The sequence below is a fragment of the Leopardus geoffroyi genome, chromosome A2 (genome assembly GCF_018350155.1).
Source record: "Leopardus geoffroyi isolate Oge1 chromosome A2, O.geoffroyi_Oge1_pat1.0, whole genome shotgun sequence".
In the NCBI taxonomy this organism is placed as follows: Eukaryota; Metazoa; Chordata; class Mammalia; order Carnivora; family Felidae; genus Leopardus; species Leopardus geoffroyi.
This window is the reverse complement of record NC_059331.1, coordinates 75,553,299-75,569,131: the sequence shown is the minus strand read 5'-3', so window position 1 is coordinate 75,569,131 and position 15,833 is coordinate 75,553,299. Positions and strand designations below refer to the sequence as shown.

General features: G+C 42.3%; 1 protein-coding gene across 2 annotated transcripts in view; it reads right to left on the bottom strand.

Annotated features, from left to right (window-relative positions):
• The window catches only part of VPS41 (VPS41 subunit of HOPS complex), a 186,967-nt gene that overhangs the window by 35,757 nt on the left and 135,377 nt on the right, over positions 1-15,833 (bottom strand). For both annotated transcript variants that reach the window (XM_045494370.1, XM_045494371.1), the window contains 6 exons: positions 14,979-15,094; positions 13,375-13,431; positions 12,030-12,091; positions 10,560-10,641; positions 6,441-6,533; positions 1,421-1,548 (listed from right to left, as the gene is read on the bottom strand). In XM_045494370.1, coding sequence (XP_045350326.1) covers positions 1,421-1,548; positions 6,441-6,533; positions 10,560-10,641; positions 12,030-12,091; positions 13,375-13,431; positions 14,979-15,094 — 538 coding nt within the window. The remainder of the gene's footprint in view (positions 1-1,420; positions 1,549-6,440; positions 6,534-10,559; positions 10,642-12,029; positions 12,092-13,374; positions 13,432-14,978; positions 15,095-15,833) is intronic.

Genomic DNA, 15,833 nt, shown 5'->3' with positions numbered 1-15,833 from the left:
AAAATTCAGTTCCAATTTTTTACAAGCAGTGTTCAGCTGGCAAATGGATTCTATCCCAAAAGCTTTTTTGTAACGGGAGCTTATAGAACTGACATGTGATGTGTTTTTTTTTTATTGAAACACTGTTTTTCACATTAATTCTGAAGCCAGCTCCTTAAAACCAACTGGACCTAAATTGTCCATTATTCATTAAAAATTATTATGGGTTGCCTGGGTGGCTCAGTCAGTTAAGCATCCAACCTTGGCTCAGGTTATGATCTCGTGGTCTGTTAGTTCGAGCCCCGCATCAGGCTCTGTGCTGATGGCTCAAAGCCTGGAGCCTGCTTCGGATTCTGTGTCTCCCAATCTCTATGCCTCTCCCCTGCTCACACTTTGTCTCTCTCTCAAAAATAAATAAACATAAAACAAATTTTTTTTAACAATTATTATTTTAAAAATATTTAACATTTATTCATTTTTGAGAGACAAAGAGAGACAAAGCGTGCATGGGGGAGGGGCAGAGAGACAGGGAGACACAGAGTCTGAAGCAGGCTCTAGGCTCTGAGCTGTCAGCACAGAGCACGACGCGGGGCTCAGACTCACGGACCACAAGATCATGACCTAAGCTGAAGTTGGACACTTTAACTGACTAAGCCACCCAGGCGCCCCTGAACTCTAAGCCATTTTGGTGCACTTTCTTGGTCTTGGCAAAAGACACAGGAAGATGGGAGAGGGGTGGCCTGAGGTGGTAGGGATGCTCAGGAGAGGCTGACACAGGAACAGGGTTCCTGAGGTGACCTGCGGTATGCTTCTCTTTTCACTAGACCAGACCTGCCCCAAGGCAGGACTGTGTCTTACCTATCCCCGTGTCCCAGGCATAAAGAAGAAAGCCCAGCTCACCTGAAGTGCCCAACAAATATGAAAAATATTAACCAAGCTTCCATTTTCTAGGCTTTGACTCAGTGCCAGGCACTGTGCTTAATTAGTTCTTAATTATGACTTCTCCTTCAAGCTTTTAAATCATCCCATTAGGAATGTATCCATCTTACAGAGAAGGAGGCTGAGGTTTGAGAGATTAACTGACATGCAGATCCAAGAGTGAGAGAATCCAGAGCCTGCCTGGGAAACCGATTTTCTTCTGGAATCTAAGACCTGGCATTCTTCCCTTCCTGAACCACTGCCTCTACGTGGAGCTGCTGACGAGGGTCCCCTCTCCTCAGGGAAACAGACTGCACTACATTTGTACAGTTTCACATGTTTTCCTCACCTGCTAGCTGTGCACCGGAGGCTTATGAAAGGACTTTACTAAGACCGAATGTAGGAAAATGGTACAAAAGGCTCCCTCTTCTGCATCCTCCCCATCCAGAGTGCGCTAGGTCTAAAATATGAAAAACTCCTCATGTGGACTGAATTGGAAAAAGCAGCACTAAATTGTACTCACAGTTCTGCCAGGGTTTTGAGTAGGGTCCTATTCTGACTATCTTTCTTCAGGTGATCCCGAACTGCTTGAACAATTACTGAATTATTGTACAGATCTCCAGGCCATTCTCGGATCAGAGTGGCAAAACCCTAATCAAGGGGGAGAAAACAGAAGAACACTCTATATACACAGAGTAACAATCCAAAAGGTTTAAACAATGCCTAAAAGTATTCATGTAAACAGACAGAATAATTTTATGATCAAAACTCTGGTCCAGGGGCGCCTGCATGGCTCAGTCGGTTGAGTGTCCAACTCTTGATTTTGGCTCAGGTCACGATCCCAGGGTCATGGGACTGAGCCCTGTATCAGGCTCTGCACCGAGTCTGGAACTTGCTTAAGATTCCCTTTCTCCCTCTCCCTCTCTCTGTCCCTCTCCCCCACTCACATGCTCTCTCCCTAAAATAAAACAAACAAACAAGCAAAACTTTGGTTCATGAACATATCACCAATTCTCAGGCTCTGGGTTTGGGGGCAGTGAGGGAGGCAGACAATTACTGCCCGCTAACCTCCACTTACCGTTTCTGGAAGAGGTAGTGCCATCCAGTTCCACGCAAGTAAGGCAGCCCCCCAGGTGTTCAATAACGCGATGCCGCACACACGGAGCTTAGGTTTGCTTTGCTCTAACCTCACTCTGGACAAACTGTAACGCTGGATGACATTCTCAACATCTTGAAGATGCTGCCCCAGTTGGCTACTTGCCTCCCCGCCCTCTGTGCCCGCTGTGTCTGGCCTCGTGTGCACTGGTCACACAGGTGTCCTGTGCAGCTGGCAGTGCCACACATGGTGGCTTGTTCCCACAGCAGAGTCACCGGCACCCCACCATCAGCAAGACACCATCTTTGTCCTCTTTCCATTCTTGCCCCTAAACCTAGTTCTGTGTAGGGGATTTGGGACTTTGGCTCAAGTCCTAGCCCCTAGCTGGATCTCACATTTTGTGGTTCTTGTAGAAAACCCCAGATCTTCCGATTGGATCCTGTTTCCCTCCTATGTTTGGTTATTGGCCAGTAGTATCCTGGGCATTCTCTGCCTTCCCATTCCTGACCTCAGTGCTCAGGTTTTGTAACTCAAAAAGTATGGCAGAGCAGTTTGCTTACTGATCCTTGACAGCTTGTAGAGAAAAACCTTAGATGTATTCAAGACAGCAAAGGGAAGTAAAAATCTTCATGTTATTGAAAAAGATATAATTAATATTAAGTATCTCAACTAATCCTTTAATAAACTACTATGAATTTAGTTAAGTGACATTCATTCATTTTAATGTTAGTTTATTTTTGAGAGAGAGACAGAGAGAGCACAAGCGAGGGAGGGGCAAAGAGAGAGGGAGAGAGAAAATCCCAGGCAGGCTTCGCGTGGTCAGCACAGAGCCCGATGTGGGGCTCGATCTCACAAACTGTGAGATCGTAACCTGAACCGCAATCAAGAGGTGGACGATTAGCCTACTGGGCCGCCCAGGCGCCCCACTTAAGTGAGATTTAGAAATGAAAATAGTGTGGTGGAATTTGCTTCTGTAAAGTACCAAGATTTGCTACAAAGAAAATCCCGAAGAATCAAGATCACAGACTCCATTAAAGTCCTACCTAACTAACCCGGGAAGGATGGCAAGAGACCAAAACAATAGGCAACACGTTTTCCATTCAAACTGCAACCTTCGCACATAAAAGCACGATTGCTGTTTGACTTCAGAGGTTTGGGGAGAGGTGTACTTAAGTAAAGATGTTGTATCTTATAAAATCATTAAATCAGAATATTAAAATGTTCTTCGAGCCAAAATGATACTTTGGATCAAGTTTCTGTTTTAAGAACGCATAATTTGTAAAATAAAAAAAATCTGAAAAGATTCCCACCCAAACACTGGTGGCTCTCAGTAGCCCTGAGACCAGGAATAATACTGTTTGGGAAAGGCTTGGCTCCATTTTCTCTTCTCCCCTTTCATGTGACAGTCTTGCAGCACTGACAACTTCTCACACAAAATAAGACAAAATGACCGGTCACACTGTGTGACAAAAACATGATGACTCCTAAATAAACTGAAATGAACACTTATCACATTTCACATTAGGCTTTTCTCTGGTTACCCGGCTCCGTGCCCCCTTGAACAGATGTGCTAAGAAATACTGATGCAATCAACCCTGTGGCCTTTATGATTAATCAGAGGACACGGTTATCAGGGGGCTGTTCTGGTCGACTGGGGAGAGTGAGAGAGCACCTCAGTGCCCATCAGAGTTAAGTACGAGGTTATACAGTGTTCATTAAATGAAATGCCAGAGCAGTTGTCCTACTTTTAATAAGCTTATACATTTGTCATCAGTATTATGAAACAAAGTTTAACTCACTATGGAGCTCTAGTGGCACAACTGGCTAGCCCATGGTACTTATAAAATAATTCTGCTATGGGGCGCCTGGGTGGCTTAGTCCGTTAAGCGTCCAACTGCATCTCAGGTCATGATCTCACTGTGTCTGGGTTCGAGCCCCGCGTCGGGCTCTGTGCTGACAGCTTAGAGCTCGGAGCCTGCTTCGGCTTCCATGTCTCCCTCCCTCCCTCCCTCCCTCTCTCTCTCTCTCTCTCTCTGCCCCTCCCCCGCTCATGCTGTCTCTCTCAAAAATGAATAAATGTTTAAAAAAATTTTTTTTAAATAATAAAATAATTCCGCTAGGTTGTACCCCATAGAAACAAGCCATGAAGCATCACTACCTCCAAGTAAATACAGCCACTTCATATCTTCATTTAGAAAGAAAACTGAGAAGTCAATATTCCAGAGAGGTAGACAGCTGTTTTTTGTTTTCAATCTGACCTTTAGTGCTATTTAGTGACACAAAATTTTCATCCACATAACACATGATCAAAAGTGTTGCTACAGAACACTGTTCCCTGGTCAATTCTGTGACAATTTAATTCAAAATTAAACATGAAATTAAGATTGAGGGAAGGTGGACAATTTATAAGAGCTTATGACAGTGACAATAAATTATGTAGACCCTTCTTAACAGTACTGACCAGGCAGACACCCTAATTATTCAGGAAAAAATACCCACGAAATCTAAGCTTAAGTCATGCTTGTTTCTTTTTGTCTCAGTCAACAGGCTTCCAGACATGAATCAATAGGATCGGTTTAAGGATACAGAATTTAAGACCATTTCTTGAAAAAGAGTTGAATCATGTGAAAGAATTGTAACACAATCATAAAAATAATAAAATTGTGGTTTCCATGGTTAAATTACATTATTTTAAAAAGAGGGCAGGTATACTAAGCTTCAGTATTTCTCAATAAAATTCATATTTTTCTCTATCATTTTTATAGGACACTCATGATTCTCTTTTGGGAAGATGTACAAAGATGGAATATTTATGACAGCAACTCTCTCTACTCAGAACATACTGGAAAGAAACAGAAGTCCATTACAAGTCTTTATGCACTGAAGAAATCTTTTCCAATAACTATGGCCAATAATGGTCTATAATGGTCTCTCATTAGATCTTGTATAGAACATATCGCTCTGCCCTGTGTCACTTACAGTCCAGTTGCTTACAGCTTACCGAGGTGGTCTCCACCCTCAGCCTGTAAATCTACTGAAGATAGGACTGTGTTTTTTAAATTTCTCTTGGATCCAACCGAGTACTCAGCGCAGTTCTAGACCGTGGAAGGTTCTAAATAAAGCTCTGTTGAACTGAACGGAATGGGAAATGAATAGGAACCATGCCTCTAGCCTATATCAGCTGGCACCCAACATAAATGACAGAAACTATTACCATAAACTCTTCTAGGAGATCTACATCTACAGATCTAGAAAGGAGTAGATCCATGCTGTAAAAGCAAGGGAACAATACAGATCACATGTGCCTCAGGCTGCTTGAATCTTTCATATCCAGGAACACCTGGCGGAAAGTAACTGACCGCATACCTGCGTTATCTGCATACGGGATCACTATTTTAAGGGGCCCTGTAGACCTTAAGATCTAAAATTCACGTCAGAGTTAAAACGTAGTAGTGTTTGCCATGGGACCTTCCTTAAATTCAATCTGTTATTGGTAAAAAAGGATCCTAACAAGGCACTCAGAAGCCAGGCATTCCAGTCTGCTCACCTCCTCCATGTATGAACCTTTTTGGAAGCCACCTCAAGTTCTGGTGCACATAAAGTTCTCCTTATCTTTTATTTATTTTTTTTTTTAATTTTTTTTTTAACGTTTTTTATTTATTTTTGAGACAGAGAGAGACAGAGCATGAACGGGGTAGGGGCAGAGAGAGAGGGAGACACAGAATCGGAAGCAGGCTCCAGGCTCTGAGCCATCAGCCCAGAGCCCGACGCAGGGCTCGAACTCACGGACCGCGAGATCATAACCTTAGCTGAAGTCGGCTGCTTAACCGACTGAGCCACCCAGGCACCCCCCTTATCTTTTAAAACATAACACCAAGATACAAGATGGCAGGGACAGCTGGTAGCATACTACGAGGCACCAAAAACGAACACCTATCACTGGGTTAGGCTCTTGGAACTTTACGACGAGCTGCAGACAGTGCCTTTCCCCGCCATCAATAAGCAAACAGATCTTTTCCAATCTCCTTCCCCATTCCTGCACACTGCGCCCCCCCCCCCCCCGCCCCGGTTTCTCTTCATTCTGCCTTTGGCAAACTTAGTTCTGAGTCTCCAGCATCAATGGATGGCTGCTCTTCTGTGTACGAAATCACCAAACAGTACTTAGTCCTTTTTCTTTAGCCCTTTCAAAGAGCCAAAGGAATTAGCTGTAGGAAATTATAAAGGAACAGAGGAACTGGTCACAATGTATGCAGACTAGAGATTTTCACGGTCTACACAGACACGCAGACACGAGTGGGCATCAGGGTCTCACCTCGGCTTTATCTATCACACACGACCCGCAAATCTGCTCCCTTTCAACCCCCTGCTCCCCTGTATTACTTTTCTAGATTTCTTACCACTTTCCCATTGGGAGAAAGTAACTATGACCGTGTCAGAATGGCCGTACCTCATAATCACTTTCCAAAAATTCATGTAAGATCATTTCATAGATGAGTGGTTTCAGAACTGGGTCTCCCCTTGGCAAGTAAGGACTAATAGCCTAAGGAAGGAAAAGGAAAAAAAAATCTTTTCAGAAGGGACAAAATGAAACCATACTCCAATTACGTAGAAAATGTAAACGTACGGAGATCTTTTGCCACCTATCGTAGGGTTATGTTGATAAAACCATCACAAATTGAGAATATTTTAAGTCAGAAATGCTTTTAAAGTACCCCCCTACCGAACATCACAGCTTAGCCAAGCGTACCTTAGATGTGCTCACATCATTAGCCGACAGTTGGGCAAAATCCTCTAAAAATAAAAGCACACGGCCTGCTTTTATTAGGAAGCACTGAATATCTCTTAGTTTACCAAGTATTGTACTGAAAATGAAGAACAGAATGGCTGTGTGGGTAGAGAATGGTTGTGAGCGTATGGGCTGCTGACCCAGGTGATGGTGCAGCTGACCTAATCGGGAGTTCCCCTCGGCTGCCCTGCCCAGCAGTGCGACAGAGGCTTGTCCCATGTATCACAAGCCCAAGAAAAAATCCGAATCCAAAGTACGGTTTCTACTGTGTGTCACTTTTGCACCAATGTAAAGTTGAAAAACCAGAAGTTAAACTACTGTAAGTAGGAGACCATCTGTGTATTTTTACTTTTAAAAATGTAAGGCAACAGATGGGGTGCCTGGGTGGCTCAGTCGGTTAAGCATCTAACTTCAGCTCAGGTCAGGATCTCATGGTTCCTGAGTTTGAGCCTCGCATCAGGCTCTGTGCTGATGGCTCAGAGACTGGAGCCTGCTTTGGATTCTGTTTCCCTATCTCTCTGCCCTGTTCTCATTCTGTGTGTGTGTGTGTGTGTGTCTCTCTCTCTCTCTCAAAGGTAAAGAATCATAAAAAAAAGTTTTTTTTTAAATGTATGGCAACAGAGTACTTTGGAAAATTATTATGAAAAAAAATTCAAATAAACTCTGTCTTACAACACATTGCAATATATATTCAAAAGTATCTATGACATGTAACGTATGTATGAATGATGAATAAAAAACTGCCTCAGGTTAAACTTTCTCTCTCTCTTCTTCCTGATACTTCTAAATAATAGGAGGAAGAATGTCACAGAAATAAAAGCTCTACCTTAAGTAATCAAGGAGTTACAGGTCACCTATCCCTATTTTTTTCCTTAAAATGGAATCTATCACTCTTTAAAAACTTATAATCATCATCTGAAATTAAGGGAAAATAACACACCTTGCGTTCTTTAGCCATTTGAGTGCTGTGTTGAGTGCTGAATTTCCAAACACTGTTAAATGACCCTGCAGTGCACTATGTACCCATCACCCTACTCTGTCCTGGGGACACAGACCTAGAGTCACCATCCCAAGGGGCTCAAAGCCTCAGAGGGATGGCATGCACACATCTAAACAGCCAACTGCAAGCCTGTGTGCTAAGTGTTCTAAGAAAGGGGTTCACAAGGTGCTGGGTGAGCAGGGGTGGAGCCTATATACTGAGGCAGATGCAATGGACACCAGGAGTCCATCAGGAAAAGAAAGATGGGGAAGGGCAGAGGGAACAGCGTGGAGCCATGGATGCGCACTGTGTTCAGGGAGACCAGAGGGGCTCAGAGACGTGGGACAGGGGTCACAGAAGTGAGCTAAATCTGGAGACAAAGGGGAAGTGAGGCAATGAAAGCAATTTGGATTTTATACTTCAAGCAGAAGGCCAGGGAGAAGAGCAGATTTAATTTTTAAACCGCTAGCCCTGGGTAGGGCTGTTCGTCCGTCTGTCAGAAGGCCCCTGCAACAGCACAGACAAGGGTCAAGGCAGCAGCAGTGGAGGGGAAGAGAGGTGCTGACAAGGTAAGACAGAGCCGCAGATTAAACAGAATCGGGAGGCAGCTCAGATGTTCTCATCAGGGCAGTGGCTGTGAGCCGTAAAGCATGGAGGGATGGGTGTATCGTGAAGTCACAGATACAGACTGAGAGAGGGAGGACCAAATTTGGGAAAGCAACGGATTCATGTTCATCTGAGTGACTGTTATCAGCAGTTCATGCAAGTAAAAATGGCCATCACGCGTTTCCAGGACAGACACTGAATTTAAAAGAGAGGTCTGGGTTATGGAGCCATCAGCGTACACATGGCCACAGGACTGGATAAGATCCTCCAGGAGCAGCCCAGTGAACAAGACAAGAAGTGTCCCTGGGGGAAGAAGAACAACATGCTGGCAAAAGTGTAGATGTCACAGGGCGGGCAGCCTGAGCAACTGGGAATTTTTTTTTTTTTTAAGTTTTTAAAAAACTTTTTGAGAGAGAGAGCACTAGTGGAGGAGAGGGACGGAGGAGAAGGAGGAGAGAGAGAAGGGGGGGAGGGTGGGAGGGAGAGAGGGAGAGAGACTCTCAAGCAGATTCCACACTCAGTGTTCAGTGTGGAGCCTGACACAGGGCATGATCCCACAACCCTGGGATCATGACCTGAGCTGAAATCAAGAGTTGGCTGAGCCACCCAGGCACCCTATAACTAGAAATTTTTAAGAACATATTCATAACTCTAAGAGAAGTTTCACAAATATTGGGGAAAAAATTAAATGTTTTAAACAAACATAACAATATTATTTAATCTGGATGTTGTGCAATAAATTGAAAGGTAAATCGTTTCCTTCAAAGGAAACAATCAACAAAACTAAAAGGTAATCTTCAGAATGGGAGAAGATATTTGCAAATGACCTATCAGATAAAGGGTTAGCATCTAAAATATATAAAGAACTTATAAAACTGAACATCCAAAAAACCAATAATCTAGTTAAAAAATGGGCAGAAGACATGAACAGACATTTTTCCAAAGAAGACATACAAATGGCTAACAGACAAATGAGAAGATGCTCGACATCACTCATCATCAAGGGAATACAAATCCAAACTACAATGAGGTTATCAACTCACACCTGTCAAATGGCTAAAATTAACAACTCCAGCAACAACAGATGTTGGCGAGGATGCAGAGAAAAGGGAACCCTCTTACACTGTTGGTGGGAATACAAACCGGTGCAGCCACTCTGGAAGAGAGTATGGAGGCTCCTCAAAAAGTTAAAAATAGAAGTACCCTACCTGCGATCCAACAACTGTACTAGTAGGTATTTATCCAAAGGATACAAAATTACTGATTTGAAGGGATACATGCACACCAATGCTAGCAGCAATATCAACCACAGCCAAATTACGGAAAGAGCCCAAATGTCCATCGGCTGATAAATGGATAAAGAAGGTGGAATATTACTCAACCATAAAAAAGAATGAAATCTTGCCATTTGCAATGACATGGATGGAGCTAGAATGTATTATGCTAAACGAAATAAGTCCGAGAAAGACCAATACCATATGATGTCACTCATATGTGGAATTTAAGAAATAAAACAGACGTGAATGTAGGGGAAGGGGTAAAAAAAAAGAGAAGCGAACTATAAGACACTCTTAACTACAGAGAATAGACTGAGGGTTGCTGGAGGGAGGTGGGTGTGGGATGGATTAAATGGGTGACGGGCATTCAGGAGGGCACTTATCACATCAACAAGCATGAGGGGCACTGGGTGTTGTATGTAAGTGCTAATCACTAAATTTTACACCCGAAACTAATATTACACTGTATATTAACTAACTGGAAATTAATAAGAACTTGAAAAAGAAAAAAAAGAAGGTTAAGACATGAAATATTGAATTACGTTTTATAGTTACATGGTCAAACTTTTCATCTGTCTTTTGAAAAGTGCATTAATTCTTCAGTGCATTTGAAAAACGACTCATGTTTTTATAATCTGCAGGATGAGACTATACCTGCTTTCCGTATTCATTAGAAAGGACATTAAACACTTCATCTAAACACAGAGAGAACTGGAGTGATGTAAGAAGGTATAACATATAGGTATATGTTTTATACACATGAGATATAAACCAGATTTATGTTCTGATGTTTCTTCCTAGCTGAGATAACACTCACTTCCCAGGAAGAAACTGATTACTATGGTCTTCATTTTATTTCCATCTCAATATTAATATCCTACACACAAAAATTAAGAGTTAAAAATAAGGCTAGCTTACCTTAAGCTGTCCAATTTCTTTAAATTTATAAACTTCATATTCCCAGAGTGCTGCATTTTTCCCAAGAATTTTCTGGCATTTGCTGGCAGTCATCCCAGGGAGAAAGGAAAAAGAAAAAAAGAAAAAAAGAAAAAAAAAAAAAAAGAATAAGTAATACATTTCCTCTATTGGTTTAGATAAATCTCTCATCGCAGAGTTGTGACAAATTTCTATCTCAAGTGCCAATGAACATAAAGGTATTACTAGACAACCACTTGCCTGCATATACAAGGTTGACGGAAATCATGAAAATTGATATGAAATACTTAGAAATAAAGAGGAGTCCCTTTCAGAAGACTACGATTAGGAGTTGTAGGAGTTTTCCCAATGATTATCCCGTTCTGGGTTTCCTACCAAGCCAGATGAGCACTGCTGGTTTGGGAACCAGCAGGTTTGGGGCCTTGAAGAAATGTCACCATACCCAAAAGTACCAATTTAAACCACTTCTTGAATGGCTTGAAATAATAGACTACAAAATCAGACTTCAGAAAATTGGAAGCCTATCATTGTATATCATCTGGAGAAATATTTATATACGAATAAAAACTTAATTTACGCTGCAAAAAAACACGTTTCCCTAAATCTCAGAAAATAATAGGTAGGCCTCAAAGCTAGGTGTCCAAGCTACTGTGCAGTCCCGCAGGCGAGCACCCTGAAGCTCCAGGGGGAGCCACACCCACACACACCCACACAATCACTATACAACATTTGTGTTCTTGCAAACCTGAAGCCTGAAATCTGGTCAGTTCTGTTTAATTGCCACCCTCTTGTTGGCAGACCCCTCTCCTTGAATTATAGGCAGTGGTACTGACTGCCTTCTCAAGGATGTCTGTAGAGTGAACAGCCCCGGAAACGAGAGACACAGATAGTGTTTCCCTCCAGAGCCGAGGGCAGGTTGGTGATGATAAAAATACCGTGTTCCTCTGAAGCTAAGGGCAGGCAGGATTACTGCTCATTATGAAAGAATCAGATGCCCTAAGCTCAGGGTCCCTTCTCCTGTAACACGACCGATGGCCTGCGCAGTGCCACCCGGAGGCCTTCTGTAGGAACTGGGGCTGTGGGATGTGGCACAAATGTGGACGCTCCGGCTACGGCTGCTGCTGAGGCAGGCCTGCGTCTCCGACCCACGAGTCACGTCTTCTGCCAGCACCCGTGAAACCGATGTGCTACCTTGTTAGCTTATAAAAAGGGTAAACTCTCACACACTTCATGTTTTTCACATCCTTCTCATTAAATCCCTTGTTTGGTGAAAATGAGACAGTAGGTGGGTAAGTAACAAAGCCAGGCTGCGGTTAAGGCCGCTAATACTCAAAAATTACCCCTGCAAGAAAGATCTAAAAAAATGTCAACCTCAGAGAACGGCTTATTTTACTGTAAACGTTTCTCGCTTCTACTTATACTAACAAATAATTGTGAAAATATCATTATTACCGTGCTGCTATGTCATACTCTCCTTTCTCCACCAGGTGGTTTATATATGCCAAGCCAATGTCCTAGGGAAAATGAAACGAAGGAATTCCATAATTAACTGGAAAAATTGGGAAGGTGAGCCTCAGTTCCTGAGCAGGCCATGACCTTAGGGTCTTGCTGGCACACTACTGCTTAGAATCTGTTTTATACACCTTAGTGTGCTGTACGTAATTATGCTCATTTCCTTCCTAAGCATGTTTAAATGCATCTGTGTTTCTATTTTCACCAGGCGCCCCTAGGTGATTTTTATTGTGGGGGGAAAAGTATACGAGATGTAAATAAACATGGAAATCAATTTTTTTTTTTTATAAATTTTTTTTTTAACGTTTATTTATTTTTGAGACAGAGAGAGACAGAGCATGAACGGGGGAGGGTCAGAGAGAGGGAGACAGAATCTGAAAGAGGCTCCAGGCTCTGAGCTGTCAGCACAGAGTCCGACGCGGGGCTCGAACTCACGGACCATGAGATCATGACCTGTGCCGAAGTCGGCCTCTCGACCGACTGAGCCACCCAGGCGCCTCAACATGGAAATCAATTTTAATAAAAGGGATGCCTGGGTGGCTCAGTCGGTCAAGCGTCCAACCTCAGCTCAGGTCATGATCTCACAGTTTGTGAGTTTGAGCCCCGCGTCGGGCTCTGTGCCGACATCTGGGAGCCTGGAGCCTGCTGCAGATTCTGTGTCCCACCCTCTCTCTGCCCCTCCCTCACCTGTACTCTCTCTCTCAAAAATAAACATTAAAAAAAAAAAGACCACTAGGTTTCCAGTTTTCATCTGTGAACAATGGTCCTGCATGGGCTGATCTCTAAAGACGCTTCACACTCTTTCCATCTGCACATTCACTGTCACAATTAGCAAAGAAATGGGCTTTCAGTCACCGTATTTTTCCATAGTCCAAAATGCACTGAAAATTGTATCCGAGGTCCTAGATTCGTCTCCATGACACATATGACTCTTATTATGGAGACACTGAGGCAATCTGGCATTATGAAACTACTCTGGATACATTTTGGGATAATGCAAAGAAAACTTCCCCGCACACAATGGGAAAGTTTTGTATTTAAAGTGCATGTCACAAATCCAGTTTCCAAATTACCCAAAACAGCCTCCTAGCAGGTAGTCAAGCCTCTTGGTTACAAGCAGACACTGATTCAATAAAATGAAATATTTTGACCTTGCAGATTGGAAGGTCTGAAATAAAGTCTCTAAAAGGTAGGAAAAAACCTGTTCTTTTCAAATTACTTTCAGTCTCATTATAACTTATCAAAAGGTAAAGTTATGTTTCAAATAATAAAATTACACACTTACTAGAATCTTATGTCTTTTAATGTTCTTCTGGCTGATTTCAGCTGCCATCAAAGCTTCCTACATTTACAAAAGCACGATGAAGGGAGCAGAAAAGAAGGGAGGGAAAATGGAAGAGAGTGGGAAAGAAGATATTGAGGTTATAAACACTATATTTATTATGTTTTAAAGTTCTAGACTACATAAATAAAGCCCCATTTTCCCATGGCTTTTGCTTCAAGCATGGGCATTTTTAATGTTATGGTTGAATGAACCTCACTGCATTCAAACGCCAACAGAAGCAGTCAACCAAAATGAAGACTTCTCTTATTTCCATTTGAATGCATTTCCACATTAGGATATTGGAATCACATTTCAGACACAAATCAAAATACAGCAACATCTCCGGGGTTCAAACAAACAAAAAAATTCATCTGTCATTCTAAATCTGCATGACGTACGGTGACAAAGGGGCACTTTTCCTTTGTGGGATACAAAAAAACTTGATGCACACAGTTAAGTGTATCTGCAATCAAGATCTCGAAAAACCCTACTTTTACTTTTATCTTGGGAAGTTCATAATTATTACTTTAACACAAATGTCTAAAACATAAAATTATTTAAGAAACTGCTGCATCTGAAGCAATATGGTAATCACTGAGGTATGAACTCTGTAGCAATGCCGGGACTCAAGCTAGTTTATAAATGAAAACCATTTTCCCCCCAAATCCTTTCAGGCGGTTACAAACTGAAAGCAGTAAATGAGTAGATTATTTTGTGTCTGTTTGTTTTCAGCTTATTAGTATGTCAGCCCATCCAGAGAGTTTCTCTAAGTCAACCGTAATAATATCTTTACAGCTTTTAATTTTTTTTTTTTTTTTTCAACGTTTATTTTATTTTTGGGACAGAGAGAGACAGAGCATGAACGGGGGAGGGGCAGAGAGAGAGGGAGACACAGAATCGGAAACAGGCTCCAGGCTCTGAGCCATCAGCCCAGAGCCCGACGCGGGGCTCGAACTCCCGGACCGCGAGATCGTGACCTGGCTGAAGTCGGACGCTCAACCGACTGCGCCACCCAGGCGCCCCTCTTTACAGCTTTTAAAGTTAAAAGGTTTTCTTTTTGTTAAAAAAAAAAAAAAAAAAAGTCATCATGGGACATTTTTCTACTCAAATTATTCTGAATCCAGACTCGGTGAGGTGGACATCATCATCATCTCTGAACAAGTAGTTCAAACAATTCCAAGTGAGTATTGATTTGATAGCTTAATCTTATGTATGAAATTAGCACAAATGAATGCTGTCACTAACAGACAGAAGAGACAATTCTGAAACACTAGCTCGATTTTATTTTCCTTGAAAAACCATAGGAGAAACACTTGAATAGGCTGCATCTAATGTGCCTCACTCCCTCTACCACACCTCTTCCTCCACTGAACAACGAAACCAGTTAACCTCCTTGTAATCCTTTCTCCCCTCATTTCTGAAAAGAGTATTGGAAAGTTATCAGCCTCCTACCTATTTTTAGCTTAGGGCGTTCTAATTCACCGACATGAAAGATTTATTACACAAACCTTTTATCCTCTGTTACAGATGCCACCATACTTTCAGGAAAGTAAAATCAAAACTACCTCGTATTTCTTCTTTTCAAGGAGCCAGTCAATGTGGTCATCTTGGTCCCGTTCCTTGGCTACGACAATGTCTCTCGGACTCACGATATAAAAGAGTGACTCCCCTTCAGAGTACTCTGTAGGTGAGGCAAGAAAGGAACAGTGTGGGTGGCTTGGCATTAGATGCTTCAGTAGCAGTTTCAAGGGACTCAGGTTATACAATTCCAGAGGAAACAGAAAACTTGGCTACCTTTGGGCAAGTCTTTGGCTCTGTCTGAAGGCAAACAATTATTTAAAAGAAAAAAAAAAGGGAGGGAAGGAAGGAATATCAAAAAACTTTGAAAAAATAAGGTAGTTTATAATTTTATATTTAACACATTAACATTGTGACCTCGGCTGAAAGATGGTGATCAAAATGCTCTGTGTCACCTGTGTGTTAGAATTCATCTTCTGTATATAAACTTAATTTATGGCCATTTACAGCACTGTTCTATTTTTACAGAACAATTACACCCCACAGTTGGCAATAAATGTTTCCTCCTCATCAAGGTCAAGGCCACCTAAAGCATAAATGACAGATGCCCCAGGCCCCGGGGTCATCATCTATCATTTCAGCACACTGTGCACAACGCCAGTCGCGAGGGTTTCCTGCAGAATTCAATTACACAACCTGTTTGGTAGGGTTGCTAAGTGTGCTGAGCAAAATGCCTTGACTGGACACTTCCGGTTGTGAATCACATGTGCTTTTTGCCAAGTCCAGAATATACTCTTGATTTCTCAACTGATTAGGGGCTCCGTATAAGAAAGCTCAAACTGGGGGCACCCGGGTGGCTCAGTCAGTAAAGCGTCCAACTTCGGCTCAGGTCATGATCTCAT